This window comes from Pelodiscus sinensis, chromosome 21, assembly GCF_052426305.1.
Source record: "Pelodiscus sinensis isolate ZL-2025 chromosome 21, ASM5242630v1, whole genome shotgun sequence".
NCBI classification, from domain to species: Eukaryota; Metazoa; Chordata; order Testudines; family Trionychidae; genus Pelodiscus; species Pelodiscus sinensis.
In genome coordinates this window covers 10903052-10919534 of record NC_143072.1, presented here as the reverse complement: position 1 = coordinate 10919534, position 16483 = coordinate 10903052, and the positions used below count along the sequence as shown (strand labels likewise).

The 16483-nt window shown below is 47.5% G+C and overlaps 1 protein-coding gene across 1 annotated transcript in view; it reads right to left on the bottom strand.

Moving 5' to 3' along the window:
- Positions 1-1169: 1169 nt before the first annotated feature.
- Positions 1170-16483, bottom strand: part of LIG3 (DNA ligase 3) — a 36127-nt gene continuing 20813 nt past the window's right edge. Inside the window, exons 17-19 of the mRNA XM_075905006.2 lie at positions 16126-16300; positions 15712-15803; positions 1170-12850 (exon numbers count right to left, since the gene is read on the bottom strand). Of these exons, the coding sequence (XP_075761121.2) occupies positions 12617-12850; positions 15712-15803; positions 16126-16300 (501 nt within the window). The 3' untranslated portion in view covers positions 1170-12616. The remainder of the gene's footprint in view (positions 12851-15711; positions 15804-16125; positions 16301-16483) is intronic.

The window sequence follows — 16483 nt, the reverse complement described above, 5'->3', positions numbered from 1 at the left end:
ATCGGCCGGTGTATTGCCTGCAGGGGATGCAAGTGTAACCGATCTGGCTCTAGTCAACCTCCTCCCATGACTAACAAGCTGAGACCCTAAGGCACTACTCCCCTGCAATATCTGCACTGCTTGAACACTATGGAAAAACCCACTCTGGCCCTCCTACAGTGATTTGGGTCTAAGGCTGCCTACGCTCCCAAGAAGGCTTGTTGAGACAGTCTGTCATGTCAACCCCTCAAAGATTTATTGTGCTCTCCTAAAGCCTGGGGCTGAAACTGTCAAATCAAAAGAGACTCTGAAGTGTGGAGGAAAGTGCAGGAGGGCTCTTTCCACTGTGAACCACTGCAGCTCAGTTGTATCTTTTCAGTCTTAGGCCTTGCTCTTACGATTTGAGGAAGACAGGGGTGATCAGTTCCCAGTCTTCCTTTTCTTGTCGGTTTACCAAGTCACTGTCCCACATCCCTGAAGAGTTGCCAAATATGCAAAGACTATTTGCTGAAGAGCACAAACGAATGTATCCATTTTCCTTTTATGGGGACGAGGCTGTACGTTCACCCTCGCAAAGAATTCTCCACGGTAAATGTGGAACATCAATCACAAGCTGTTGATGACATCTGCGATTTAGAAAGTCCCACTGGAAACCGGAGTATGATTTGTTTTATTTTCCCTTATGGAGTATTAAGGAGGGGGAAAAAACCTTCTATCCTGGAAGAACTCCATTTTGAACTGCCAGTAAAATACTGTTTCAAAATAATCCTTTTATGCCTTAAATAAGATTTTTTCCCCCAGCTAAATTATAGTTACACTAATGTCTTATCTTATCCTATCCCAAAAGACTACTGAAGCCATTTATGGCTTACCATTTGCTTCCGACTGTTTCTCACACATCGCTGTAGGACTTACATGATGATCTGTATCTTCAGTTCTTACAATATTACAGGGAGTGCTGGGGTATTCAGAACAAACCTTTGTGCACATGCATGGCATTGGGCTAGGAGCAGAATCTATATACAAAAAGTTGTCTAATAGGAGTTGACATTTCTTGGCTCTGCAGAACTAGATGCGTACAAGTAGCTTCTACTGTTGTATCTATGCACACTCTTGGTAACAGCTGTCTTTGCAAATATTTAACAGTGCTATCCAACAGTAGTAATGCCTCTTCTCCAAGAAATGCATGTTGTGTGTGTGTGTGTGTGTGTGTGTGTGTGTGTGTGTGTGTGTGTGTGTGTGTGTGTGTGTGTGTGTGTGTGTGTGTGTGTGTGTGTGTGTGTGTGTGTGTGTGTGTGTGTGTGTGTGTGTGTGTGTGTGTAGCGGGGTTTGTCTTATGGAGAGAGTAAACCATTCATGGAAGCTGGAAGTATCATTTGTGTATGGAGATTTAAAGGAAGCTTTACCTTTGTGCTGAGAGCAGCAGCACCTGCACATAAGAGGAGAGCCCTTTCCTTTTTGGATGGGGATTCCTGTAAAGATATGACAGGGATCTAGCCTAATCTCATGTCCCTCTTCGTTTCATAGTCAGAGAGCTGCTGCTTCTGGACTGACTGACATCTGCTTTATAATCTCTGGCTCAAGGCCTAGCCAGACTCTCTTAAACAGAGGTGCACTGACATGCCCTAGGTGCCAGCAGCGAAATTCTCTGAAGTTAAATTATACTTCCCCCCTCCCCATGTAAGTAATTTTGAGGTTACCACTGAGATGTTTGATTATGAACAGGAAGAGTTTGTTTGCAACAATCTCTAGGTCTGGGCCAAAAACTTATGAACCCCAATCTAGCAAGTTCACTAGAGAAAAAGATGCACGTAATCATGTTCATTAATAATCCTGCTCAGGGGGCTTGACGGAGGAAGAATTTCCCTATTCAGTAAACCAGTTTACCTAACTACTGCTCGCTGTTGTTCTGCCTCTATTCTGCAGCATCAAAGACCCTTGTGCAGCTCAGTCTCTGTAGGGATGATTTTAAGAAGTACACACCCACCTCAGCCTTGCAGTTTGCCTTCCTAGTTTGGTAGTGACTAGCTTTCCCATTGCTGTGGGTGTGACTGATAGCATTTATTGTAAAGTGAAACTTTACATAAGCCAGAGGAAACTGATTCATAATCCAAAGGAATATACTGGTGTGAACTAATAAGTGTCTGAAAATATACAAGTGCTTTATGTACATTATAAAACATGTTCAAATATTTTGAAAGTTAATGTTTACTTGAAATGGCTTCTATTAAATTCTTTAAATCCTAGTTGATAGTTAAACGACTAGTTTTGGTACAGAGTTCTGCTTTATAATTTTATAATAAAGTTAAAATTTGATTTATCCAGCTAAAGCTTTCCAGGTCTCTCTTGTTTTGGGAGCAGGGTAAGGATGGACAGAGATGCTTCATTGACTGATACTTTTAAAGCTTAAAAGATAAGCCTTGAACAAAACTAGAATTCAGAATTAGAGATTCTAAAATACTGCTCTGAGTGACATGACATAACATTATATTCAGGCTAACTCATCCCCACGTGCCCGCCCTGGAGCTGTTCTTTCTCCAAAGTCTGAGGAAGAAAAGATGGTGAAAGCTCAACTCAGGAGTAGAATTCTTTAACTTACTTTAGCAAACCAATTGCTTTTGGGATTTACTTCTGCAAGGTTCTGAGCACCCTTAACTCCCACTGAAGTGAGTGGGAGGCACTCAGCACCTCTTGCCATTGCTGTATTACATGTTTGAGGCAGAGTGGTGTAAATGCTGACAAGACAACACCGCAGGTACAAAGCAATTTGTAACTAATGTGCCCAGTCAGAATACGTCTTAAAGCTTAAAGTCATCAATAAAGCTCAATAAAAACATGCTTCAGTGGCCTCATGGTTCAATGGGAAGTCATTTTTGAGTAGCTTATTAAATGGATTTCAAGAAGCCTTTTGAAATAGGAATTCTGAGTAACACAAGAGTCTTCCTGAGCCAGGTTAACGCCTTTTGGAAGAAGTTTGCTGAGTTGCTTTATGTACTGCAGAGGTGAGTGGCAGGGGAGCTGCATGTGCTCATCACACCTGGCAATCAGCTCCATCAGCCCCTATCTCAGGAGGCCTTTGGAGAAGCTGTTTGGCATGTCAAGTCCTCGTGCACTGGAACTGAATTTCAGACAAAACTCTGACCACAGCCTCACTTGAGGGAGAGGGAGCAAATCCAAATGTGCTGCTAAATGTGGCTGACACATTCGGGGAGAACTTTGCTTCATGCTAGAATGGAAAAAGTCCCTCTGCTAGAGGTACTGCCTTGAGAAGCAAGTTATAAAAGGAACTGGGGTGGGGGAGTGTGGGAGGAGGCGTCAGCCCACCACTAGAGACCTGTGTGGATACAAATTTCTATCCACAAACAGAAATCAATATCCACTGAACTGCAGGGCTCTCCTCTTGGGAGCTGCAGCAGCCAAAGAAGAAAAAGGTTCCCCCGCTCTTCCACACAGCTGTTTCTCCTGTCAAGGTCAGACAGCTCTGCTGAGGGTGGTACAGCATTAAGGCCAGGAGCTGCTGCTACAGAGCTCTGGCTCCCAGGAACAGTGGCACCATGGTCTTTTCCTTTGGCTGCTGCAATTCCTGGGAGCAGAGCCCTATGGTTCAGCAGATACCGATTTCTATCTACTGATATCCACATCTATGGATAGAAATTTGTATCCGCTCAGAGCTCAACCTACCACATCTACATACTTCCACCCTGTTTTCATAAGAGCAGCCAGACTGGGTCAGAGCAAAGGTCCATCCAGCCCCGTGTCCTGTCTTTCAGCAGTGGCCAATGCCAAGTGCCCCAGAGAGAATGAACAAAGCAGGGAAACATCAAGTGATCCTTCCCTTGTTGCCCATTCCCCAGCTTGTGTCAAGAGGGTAGGGACACCATCCCTGCCTATCCTAACTAACAGCTATTGATAGACCCATTTTCCAGGAATGAATTTAGTTCTTTTTTCGACCCCTCTTAAAGTCCTCGTCTTCACAATATCCTTTGGCAAGGAGTTCCACAGGTATACTATGCATTGTGCATTTGTTTTAAACATGCTGCTATTTAGTTCGTCTGGTGACCCTTTGTTCTTATGGAAGGGAGTAAAGTTTTCCTTATTTTCTCCCACCAGTCATGATTTTATATACCTATCATATCCCCTCTTAATCTCCTATTTTCCAAGCTGATGTATCCCAGTATTATTAACCTCTAATCATAAGACAGCTCTTCCATACCCCTAATAATTTATTGCTCTTTGCTGTACCTTTTCCAATTGCAATATATTTTTTAAGCTTAGGTGACCACATATGCACACAGTATTCAAGATGCAAGAGTACTATGGATTTACATAGAGGCAATAAGATATTTCCTGTCTTTTGAATTTCATCTGCCATTTTGTTACTTACCCAGTTTTGTGAGATCCTTTGAAGCTCTTCACTAATTAGCCCTTTCTCCAGATCATTTATGAATCCATTGAATAGATGCAGACCAGTAGTTACGTTTCTCCATTCTCAAAACTGACCATTTGTTCCTACTCTTTCCTATCTTTTAACCAGTTGTCAGTCCATGAGAGGACCTTCCCTCTTATCACACCACTGCTTACTTTGCTTAAGAGCCTTTGGTGATGGGCCTTGTCAAAGGCCTTCTGGAAATCTAAGTACACTATATCCACTGGATCCCCCTTGGCCACATGCTTATTAACTCCCCTCAAATAATTCTAGTAGATTAGTGAGGCATGACTTCCCTCTACAAAAACCATGTTGGTTCATCCCTAAAGTATGTTCATCTGTGTCTTGCAATTCTGCTCTTTACTATAGTTTGCCCGATATTGAGGTTAGACTTAGCCTTTTTAAAAATTGGCATCTCACTAAGCTATCTTCCAGTCATTAGGTACAGAAGCTGATTTAAAGAATCAGTTACAAACCACAGTTAATAGTTCTGCAATTTCACATTTGAGTTTTCAGAACATTTGGGTGAATGCCATCCGGTCCTAGCAACTTATTACTGTTTAGTTTATCAATTTGTTCCAAAAACTCTTCTGATGACACCTCAATCTGGGCCAATTCCTCAGTTTTGTCACCTAAACTGACTCAGGTTTGGGACTCTCCCTCACATACTGAGCCGTGAAGACTGATGCAAAAATTAATTTAGTTTCTTTGCAATGGACTTATAGCACCGTGATTGTCCAGTGGCCTCACTGGTTCTTCAACAGGCTTCTTGCTTTGGATGCGCCTTAATTTTTTTGGTTCTCCGGCTATGGTTTTTAATTTGGGGTATACATCTAAATCGAGCTTCTATTATAGTGTCTAAAGAATTTCCAAGCAACCTGCAGCAATTTCACTTTTGGCACAGTGCCTTTTAATTTAACTTTCTCCCTCATTTTTTAGTAGACCCGTTTCTGAAACTAAATACTACAATATTGGGCTGCTGTATTTTGCCCCCCAAGGGATGTTACATCTAATCATATTATGGTCACTATTACCAAGTGGTCCAGCTATATTAATCTTTTAGAATAAATCCTGCACAGTGCACAAGCCTAAATCAAGAATTGCCTCCCCTCATGTAGGTTCCAAGACTAGCTGCTCCAAGGAGTCATTTAAAGTGTCAGACTTTATCTCTGCATCTCATCCCGAGTTGACATGTACCCCAGTCAATATGGGGATAGCTGAAATCCCCATTGTTTATTTTTATAGCCTCTAATCTCCCCAGGGCAGGCTCTAGGTTTTTTGTCGTCCCAAGCAAAAACCTTCCCTCCCTCCTCTTTTTTTTTTTTGGTCTGGGGAGGGTGTGCACGCAAATGCACTTTGCAGGGCTTGCTTGGGGTATGTGCGCATATGCAGCTTCATGGGGGGAAGGAGGGCTGCGCTCTGGAGGGAGCCCAAACCCCAGGGCATTTTCATCTCCTAGTAGAGTGCCAGGGACTCCCCATGTGAGGACAATGGGAGGGGAGGTTCATCCACATCAAGTCAGTTAAAGACTTCCAAAGCATGCAGCTGTTCACATCACCTAGTGCTGGAGTCCCGGCCCCACACCTCACTCTGCAAAGGGAGTTTATTATTAGAAGCCTTATAATCACTCAGACTCCACCCCCAACACATAAGCTGAAATATTATTGGTATCCATGGACAAGAATCAACCTCACTATACAATGAGACAGTTCAAAGGGATTAAGAAAATTTGTTTCAACTCTCCAGCTCAACTGTCCAGAACAAGACAAGTACCAGACAACAAAATCCCACTAGCCTAGGACCTATTCCATGAGCACAGCCCTGTGCTTTCTCCTTCAGGGATGGACCAAACAGCCTCTGAAGCAGGGTGGATTAATTTAAATAGCTTTGATTTAAATCTCTAATTTTAATCATGATTTAAACTGACAAGCAGAAAACCTTGGGTTAAATGAGCAATTAATCATTTAAATTATACTTTTAAAATATCTTCCTAAAGGCTGCTTGAGTCTTATTGATTAGCAACCTTTAAAACATGTTGATTTACAACTAGATATAAGTTTTATAACTAAATACAAGTTTCTATTTACTAACCAGGAGAATACACTCAGTACAGCTACCAACTAAATAAATGCCTAAATAATTGTGTAATTTACATGGAATCAGATTCTTAATTTTTACATTTTTATTCTATTACAAAATGGTGTGTAATAGGAACACAGAGGTTTTACCCCCATTTATTACTTGCTAAGTGGTGATTACTTCTTTTAACATACAATTTGCATCTACTTCTGTCTGCACGGAAATTCAATTTAAAATAAACCAAACCAGCATTTAATTTTTGTATGAAATAAAACTGCCTTAAATGTGAAGGACACAAAAAAGCATCCAAACACATTTTGCATCTAAAATTCATTTATTAAACAAAGGAAATATCCATAGTGAATTTAACAGATAAATTCTAGTCATGTTCAAGATGTTAGAACACTCTCATAACCAGTTTTTTACTGAGAAGAAGAAGAAAACAAGTTTTTCTGCTTCGTCAACTCTCGGTTTTGCAATGGTGAATGAACTAATCATTGAATTGAACTAGCTGAATAAACCAAAGTGATAAAAACATTCTCTCTTCACCTACAGAAGAAGCTGCTGCTGCAGTAAACACTGGTTCTGAGTACTTACACTAGTGAACTGATAGAATTTCTTTAAAAGTTGACAGGACACATTCTGTTTAATTTTTAAATATAATTCATACCTTATTTATGATAAATTTAGGCCGTAATTTAATTGTAAAGGTAGATTATTTAAAACAAAGCCTATTTAAATGGGATCACAATTCCAATTTTAATAAAGCTCTCCTGCCCAGACAGGAAGGGACTTGGGGACATGGGCACACCAGAGTTCCCCTTCCTCAGACAAAGGGGGAGGGAGAATCACCTGGAGCCCAGGCAGGGGTGAGGTTGTCAGGACACAGCACAAGGGGGCTGGGTTCCTGGGCACATGGCTGTGGGGGGGGCGGGGGGAGAAGGGTTCAGGGCCCCTAGAGTAGGGGGATTGTTTAGGGAGCCAGACAGGAGATGGGGATACAGGAGGGTGGTGGTGGGGGGGAAAGAGCAGACGGGGTCCTAGCAGGGTTTCACTGAGTCAGGAGGTGGGGTGTGGGGCTGCTGGGCAGAGGCAGAGCAGAAGGAGATGGGGAAGGTAGCGGGGGGGGGGGGGGGTTGTGGGACAGTGGGCAGAGGCACACAGGTGGGGGGGACAGCTGGGCAAGGGGGGTTCACAGGCAGGGGAATTGCAGGGGAGAGAACACAGGCACAGGGCCAGCCGGCCATGGGAGGGTACACAGGTGGGGGGAGGTGGGAGAGGGCCAGGCAGGGAGGGAGGATATGGGGGGGGGGGGGCTGCACTCATTCGAAGGTGAAGAAGAGGCCGCCGGGCTCAGTGTCACCAGCAGCTGCGGCCACCCTGCCTCGGGGCTGCCTATGCTGAGCTCCCAGTGCCCGGGCCAGGGGATCATCTGAAAGCACAGGATGAACACTGACTGGCACAGGCTCCAAGCAGCTGGGTGCAGGGCTGCCCACCTGCTTGTCCTGTGGACCAGAATGCTGCCCATAGCATGTGCTTCCTTTGCTGGTGCCTAGAGCAGGCCCTGAATCTCCCTGAGCATTTTACAGTTATTATGCTGGTCAGGAATAGAGCCTGGTTGTTATATTCATATTAGAGCAAGGAGTTACTATCTGTAAAAATTCTATGGAACAAATTGATTCATTATGATTTTACTTCGTTTCTAATGCTTTCACACACTGCCACTCCCCCAACAAGCACAACCTACTCTGTTTCCTGCTGTTACTGTGTCCCACTGATTAATCTAATTCCACCAAGGTTCTGCACTCTGTCATTATCCTCAGTCCAAAAGCACTTTCGTTCACCCATCTTATCTAGACTTCTAGCAGTTGTATAAAAGCATTTAAAAAAAACCTTGTCACTTTCCAGCCATCTACGATGGTTGTAGGAGACTTTCATTTGACTCTCAGATCTTTCCCATATTTTATCTTCCAGTCTCTCCTCCTTGCGAGGCCAGATGATCTTCATTAATAGATCCTCCTCTAAGGGATGTCTGTCTAATCCATGTGCTCCTCCACTCCATCACCTTTTCCCTTAGTTTAAAATTACAAAGGTTGTAGAGCACTTTAAGCACTAGAAATCTGATTCCATTTTCATTTAGGTAGAGCCCATTCTTGTATAGGCTCTCCCGGCCCTCAAAAATGTCCCCACTTCCTAATAAATCTAAGCCCCTCCTCCATAAACCATTGTCTCATCCACTCTGCTTTTCTGCTCACCCTATGGGTGGAACACAAAGGCTACGTCTACATTGGCATGATTGTGCGCAAATACTGTTTAACGCAAAAGTTCTTGCGATTTGCACAAGAGAGTGTCTATACCAGCATGTGCCTTTGCACAAGAGATGTGCTTTTGTGCAAGAGCATCCGTGCCAGTGTAGACGCTCTCTTGTGCAAGAAAGCTCTGATGGCCATTTTAACCATAGGGCTTTCTTGCATAAGAAGTTCATGTTGCTGGTCTACACTGGCCTCTTGCACAGGAACAGTTGTGCAAGAGGGCTTATTCCTGAGTGGGAGCATCATAATTCTTGCGCAAGAAGCACTGATTTCACACATTAGAATGTCAGTGTTCTTGTGCAAGAACTCGGTGCCAGTGTAGACAGGCAGCAAGTTTTTTGTGCAATATCGTGCAAATGTAGACACAGCCAAAGTGTTTCAGAGAATGATACCATGGCGATCCTGAACCTCAATCACTTACCTAGCTGCCTAAGTTTGGGCTCAGGGACTTCTCTACCCTTCCGTTATTGGTACTTGATGTACCATGAGCAGGGGTCTCAGACTTCTGGCCCGCAGGCCATCCCCAGCCAGAGTGATTGCACAATCCATCCTGGGCCCCCAAGTCCACTCTGAGCCCTGAGCCCCCCATGACACTGACCTCAAGGACACTGTTTCAAGGATCATCAGCTGGGCCTGGCTTGGTGCAGCAGCTGCAGTTCCACCCCCACTCTTGTCAGCAGGAACCGCAGGGGATGCAGAGCACACTGGGCAAGTGCACTTGCTCTACTCCACTCTGTGTTCCCACACCTCCTGCTACCATGAGAAGCGGGGGAACAACTGCTGCCACTGCGCCTGGCCAGCCCCCCACTGAGGACAGGGGAGGAGAGGGTTATGCAAGGGAAGGGGAGGAGCTTGGGGGCCATAATGGAACCCCCAGCCTGGATTGCACAATTGCTCTGGCTGGGCATGGCCCACAGGCTGGGCGTGAGACACCCTGATCTAGTTGTCTTGAGATGCCACAACCCTTGCACCAGGCAGGCAAGTCCTTATATGGTAGTTCTGGGCATTGCAAACCCAGGTATCTGTGTTTCTAATGATCGTATCTCCTGCCACTACAGCCTGACCAGTCTCTCCCTAAGAACTAAAGTTCCCTTCCTCAGAGAGCTATCCTCAGTGTAAGGGGTACCCGACATCCTCTGGAAGGAGGGTCCCAACCACGGGATTGTTTCTCTCCTTTCAACAGGATGCTTCAGGGAACAGCCAAGTTAGTCTGTACAGGATAAACTTAAAAAACCCAATGAATAGGCTGGTAGCACTTTAAAGACTAACAAAGCATGTAGCTGGTCATCTGAAGCAGTGGGCTGTGCCCACAAAAGGTTCATACCACCATCTACATGTTTTGTCAGTCTTTAAAGTGCTACCAGACCATTTGTTTTTTTAAGTTCAATAGGATGGTCTCCTTCCCTGAGACTGTCTTTCCTCAACAGCACACAGGCTCTGACCAGAGGTGGGAAAATTCTACTGTGTCCTGAAAACGTCGTCTCTTCATACTGCCCTGCCTCCCTTAGCCACCTAGCTCTCCAAAGCCTGTATGTAGTCCCTGAAGGCCAGGAGCTTCTTGCTCAAAATGCATATGTACACCACTAACCCATGCATGCCACATAGGTGCAATCAACTGGCTAGGCTTCACGCTGTTTCTGGGCTTGGGCCGGCATTCTCTTTGGTCCTGGGGCTTGCTACTGTCATGCTGACCTTTGTATTTTTAAATCAGGGGGGTTTGCTTTTAAGAATGTTAAATGTATCTAACCTCTCTCACATTGCTCCTCTAAGTCCCTTGCAAAACCCATTAGCTGCTCTTGTGCACTAGCTCCTCTGGTCGCTTAGGAGGGGGCTTTCCAAAGCTCTAGTCTTCCTGCCTAGCCCTGTCCTTTGGTTAAGGGCTAAAGGGATTAGAGATTTAAGCCTCGTTAAGAAGCTCTCAGCCTTGCCTTGCAGACTGCTGGCCTCAACACACCATCCTCCAACCAAACCGGCTCAACAGATGGTCCTCCAAATAAACAGAGCACCCAGTACCTTTGTCAACCAGCACACTGCACACACTACAACTGACCACTTACCCCAACGGTCATCCTTTACCTGGAGAACTCCCTTGCAAAACTCCTGTTAGCGATAGGAGCAGCTATCACTCAACCTGACCCCACAGCTAATGGGGTGACTGTTATGAGCCAGCCTTGTCTATTACACCCCCAGGATTACCAGTGCTAATACAGCAAGGCTGTGTCTAGACTGGCAAGTTTTCCGCAAATCAGCTGCTTTTGCGGGAAAAGCTTGCCAGCCATCTACACTGGCCGTTTGACAATCTCATGTAAGATCGTCAGTGTTCTTGCGGAAATACTGTGCTGCTCCCATTTGGGCAAAAGCCCTCTTGTGCAAATCATTTGCGCAAGAGGGCCAGTGTAAACAGCCCAGTACTGTTTTCCGCAAAAAAGCCCCGATCGTAGCACTTGGACTCCCACATCCGTTATTTTTACTGTCCAAGTTATCGACTCCCCATTCAACAGCTAGCTATTCTCTGCAATCCTGCCACATGTGTGTCTTCCTACTGGGTAGAACCATGCAATAGGCTGCAGGATATTTAGAGGGAATAAAGCTATTTTAGGACATCCTGGAATTATTTTGGCAAAACTTGCAAACAACTCCATTTGTACCTTTCATTCTTTGCAATGGGAGAAGAAGCAGATTATATTTCCTCTACATGGCACTGACTCCTACTGGAATAGTCTGGTATTGAGAAAAGTGCCACACGAATGGGAAAAGATTGGAAACCATTCTGGATATGGAGGGTGATACTGGACTACAGATTAAGGGATGATGTGATCAGTCTAATAAGCACCTACCTGAGGAACAAACGTTTGATAAGGGGCTCTGATTTAGCAGATGAAAGACTCCTGTGCCTAGAAGTTGAGGTTAGACAAACTGAGATGGAGAGAGGCACAGAGGTTTAACTGTGAGCGTAATTAACCACTGAAACAACGTACCAAAGGCTGTGGTGGACTTTCTACTGCTGGCCATTTTAAAAAAGTGGATTTTTTCCTCTAAAAGATCCTTTGTAGTTGCAAACTGAGGAAAGTCCTAATCTTTCTGCTCGCTTCTGGCTTATCTATGAATTCCAGGAGACTATATTGATTTAGCTCTTCACTAACCTCAGACTCCAGCAACGTGGCTGTGACAAAAGAACAGCTTAGTAAAACAAGTCCTTAATGGAAGTTTATTTGTCTCAACCATGTGGGACTGCTGCCATATAGCTTTGAGTGTTAAAACAGGTTAGCCAGCAAGCACCTTAAAAACGGGAGAAAATACCAAGCAGTATAAATGGCAAAGTTTAGACTAGGTCTTTACCGGTCTGAATGATGGTAGTGCACCAAGTTCATACTGGTAATATGGCTAGAGAGTTACACACCCCGCCAGAGTCTGTCTTCTGTTAAGATACAGAACAGCCTGAGAGGAATCTGTGTCTTTTCTGGAAAGGAGCAGACATGCTCTAGTTCTTTTATTTATAAAAATACCCAAACTCTAAAACAAAAGAGAAGAAACAAGCACCTAGATTGAATGGATTGGTTCAAGTGATGGGACGAAAGAGAAATGGATTCCGATAGTGCCACCTTTTTGTGAGCTCTCTGAATTCATTCCAGCTGGCACAGATAAAAATTGAAGTGGCTGCTATGGATCCTTTGAGCCCTGCTTTGAGGACCTCTGGGCATGTCACAGAGATGTGGGTAGAAAAGCAAAGGATCTCAGCTTCTCTTTCCCTCACCTAGACTCTGCTGTTCCCTTAGGGAGTTCCTTCCTAGATGTTGGGCCAGGCAACGGTCTTGAGTTTTTAACAGGGGGCTACTAGCCTCCGTTTCCGGATACACTCCCAGATCCAATCAGGAGAGACACGCTTGGCTCCAGGGTTCTCCTCAACGTCCCCTATTATGTGTGTTGCTGAGGAAGTGTCAAACTCTTGCACAAGGTCTCCATCGTAGGCCACAAAGTACCGGCGGATTTTGCTGAAGTCCTCCACAGAGGGCGGCAAGTACAGCTTCACCCCTGTAAATATGTCCAGCAGCATCTGCAAATTGTGGAGAAAAATAAGCTGGTGAGGAGAAATGCGAGGGAAGAAGAGTTGAGCAGTCACGGTACTTTCCGAGATTAAGTGCTCTTTAGGCCTGGACTGTCTGCGTACAGCACCTGGCAAACGGGGCTGACGGTGGGCCTGGGGTGCCACTGACGACGCGGCTCATTGAATAAAAACTTTGGGAATGGGAAAAAAACCACAAACTTGGGAACAGACTATTTCCTGGAGGCTGGAAATGTTCCAAGTGGGCCACAAGAGGGGCTCAGCCAGCAGGAAGTTAACGGGGAGCAGGCTGAGGAAACAAGACGCCTCCCAAATGCAGACAGGGTGGGTAGCATGGGGCTTTACCTTCCAGCTGCCACTGGCCAGCGTGAAGCTGTAGCATGTGACAAATCTTCGGAGCCACCCAGCGGTGGATTAACAGATGGTGCTGCAGGTAGAGGCATGAGGCCAATAGACTCCCTCGAGCAGCCCCTGTCCAAGTGAGCCAACAGCTTCCCATGCCCCAACCTCAGCTCTTTGGAACTACGTGGCAGGGTCCAATCTCGAGTCCCTCAAGGACACAGTCCTGTGCCCTAATGCGATCAGAAGATGGGCTGCGAACCAAGCTCAGTTTGGAGGCTCTTACCTTTGTGAATCCCTCACTCTTTGGGGGTTTCAAATACTCCATCTGCCTGGGGTGCCTCCCACACGGATGCACTCGTGAGAGAGTCAGATGCTGAACCGAACCGTGCGCCCACAGCCAAGTACCTTGCCAAGAGCTAAATGGCCACTGTAATAGCACCGCTGCTTTCTCTAGCTGTCTGCTCTCGGGACCCAGAGCCCAAAACATGCCTGCTGCCGAGATGCCCTGTGCCTTTGGCAGCTGCTTCTCTGCTTGTGTAGTGCAGAACGGTAGCCCTGGGAGTTAGCACTTGCTATTCCCACTGAGAGTTTCAGCCTACACACACCCAGGGACTGCGCCCCCTGCACCATCTCCCCCCAGCACACAGAGCGAAGACGTGGCTTTACTGCTTCTCTTCAGGCAAAGGCACAAAGCGCGCTCCCCACTCAAATCTTCCACACACAGCTCAGCAGGGCCAGCCCGTCTGCTCCGGTAGCCCATCCACTTGCATTTGGAAGGCAGCCCAGTTTTCCAGCCCTTGTTCCGAAGCGGCTCCTTGTCCTCACCTGCAAGTTCCTGACCAGCTCTGCCTGCATCTCCTGCTGTCCTAGCTCCTCTGCCAGTCTGGCCAGGCACCGCATGGGTGGTTCTGCTTCCTTCTGCACCGTGCTCTCTGCAGGCAACAGCCCCCCAACTCATCCCTAATACGACCGCTCTCCTGCAGCCCCACCGTCCCAGGATTCCCAATGGCTAGGGCTGCAGATCTGACAATTCACAGAACTCCACCATCCTTTCAGGTGATCAGGCCCCGTGGCCCCGTCTTCCCACGAGCGACTCCCGGAAGCAGCAGTTCTACTGCTTAATGCAGAGCCCAGAATGGCTCAGAAGGGGATCCCCAGCAGAGATCAGGACAGGTATTTCGCCCCCGCTGCACCCTGCAGGGTTGCCCCACCAAACAGATGCAGTGACAGGGGCCATGTCTTCTAGCACAGCCCACTGCTGGGGTCAGGGCGGCAGAAGTCCCATGATCTCAGCCACTTAAAGAAGGGAAGGCCCAGCCTGCCCCATAGACTGAGGAGCTGCTTTTCCAGGTCCCTTGGCTGAGTTTCTCAGGCTGGCCTACAACCAGTCCCAGGGGCTACTACTGCCCAGGAGGACGGGCAGAGGTGGACTGAATGCCACTGACAGACACCAGGCTCACCACATCTACCCAAAGCCCCGTCCTCTCCTGCGAGCCCCCTGCAGTCTCTTGTGCCACACGAAACGCCAGTCAAAGCAGCAGGCTTTGCTGGTCTTTAATGACTAGCTGCTCTATAAGGGGGGCTGAGGAAGGCTTTCGCTCTTCTCCACGCTGGTCGGCTAGCGCCTTCCTGGGGGCACAGCGTGCCGGCCGGTTCTCCCTCCGCCAGGCCTGCTCTGCAACAAGACAGCCACTCTGAGCACCAGGCCTGCTGGGTTCTGCATGGGCCGGGGGAGCCAAAGGCCATGGAGCATATCACAGCACATTCCCATTCTCCCTTCCACACGGCAGCTCGCCCCCCTCCCCACCTTCCTGGCATCTCCAGACTGACGGGACCTTCTGCTATCCTGCCTGGACTGTGGGCCTTGCTGGAGATGATACGGTTCTGGCAGATCTTCCTCCCCCGGCTGCTCTAGCTCAGGTTCAGGCAGGAGCGTTAAACGGGCCCATCTCCACGTGCCAATCCGCAGATACTGCAGCACAGCAACCCTCAGCACGGCAACCCTCAGCACGGCAACCCTCCTTTCCCAGACACGCCAGGGAATCGGTCTCTGCTGGTCCCCACGGCACCTCCCATCCCACACAACCACACGAGAGGCAGCTCCGGAGCCTTGTTTCCCAAGGGCTCTGGGTGCCTCGGGTCCTGGGCTGGACGCAAGGTGGCAAAGCTGGAAGGAGTGGAGGACAGTGGTGCTCCTGCTTGGCAGTAGCGTGCTCCAGGAGAGCCCTGGCCCTCTTCCCCAGTTCCTGGCTGGCTACTGCTGGCTGTGCGGGCCATGCTGGGAACAGCCACTTTCCTGCTCACCTGAGACTACTACGGCCACCCATGGCTCAGGGGAAGGTTACACCAGCCTATCACCACTGTGGCAGGCCCCTGAACAGCCTGGCTGTCCCCTACACAGCCTCTGCTTCAGATTAGATCTGGAACATTCTTCCACTGTCGCTGTCCCCACCTTGATTGCCCCGCAGCTCCCCAGCCTGTCTGATGCCATCCCCACTGCCTTTCCTCACCTTCTTCCTGCTGGCGTCCGGCTCCGCCGCTTTGCGTTTCTCCCCTCGCTTCTCTTCTGCCTTCTGGGGGCACCTCCCCACTGCTTTGCTGCCTGTCAACAGGAACGGCGGCAGTAGTGCCTTTGGCAGAGACTGGTGTGTTTGAAAGCAGATTTGGATGCATGATGGAGAGAACAGAGCTACATCGGCCTGGTTTCCTCCTCTCAATTCCAGGGAGCCTCAGAGCCATGGCCAATCGCTCTGCGCTGTGAATTCCAACAGCCAAACCACAGGCGCTCACAACTGTGCGACTGACATTAACCATTACGTACATGGTGCTGCAATACATCAGCATCTGCCATCAGCCAACCAAAGTTCGACCACCAAACGTAAATCCCCAGAGGCCTTTACACCCTGTGCATGGTGCAAACTTACCTTCTGGCGTTTTGGCTTTTGCAGGTGACTTGCTTGGGGGGGTCTTAGCAATTTTGTGGGGTGTAGAAGACCTTGAATTTCCCTCATTCTCTCCACTGCTGCTGGCTGTGGACCCCTCCTCCTCTGCCACGATGATGCTGAAGTCCGATTTCTCTTTGGAGAGCTGGTACAGCTCCTGTCTCGCGAGGGAACAGACACTGCCTGCTAGCCACCATGAAATTCCCCAGCAGCAGAGTGACAAATCGGGACACCTGCCCTCTGACACCCCTTCCTCACTCTGTCCACATCCCGAATTCCATCCCGGAAAGCCTAACAGCTGCTCCACTCTTGGAGAACGCAAAGAGCCATGGCTGAAGGC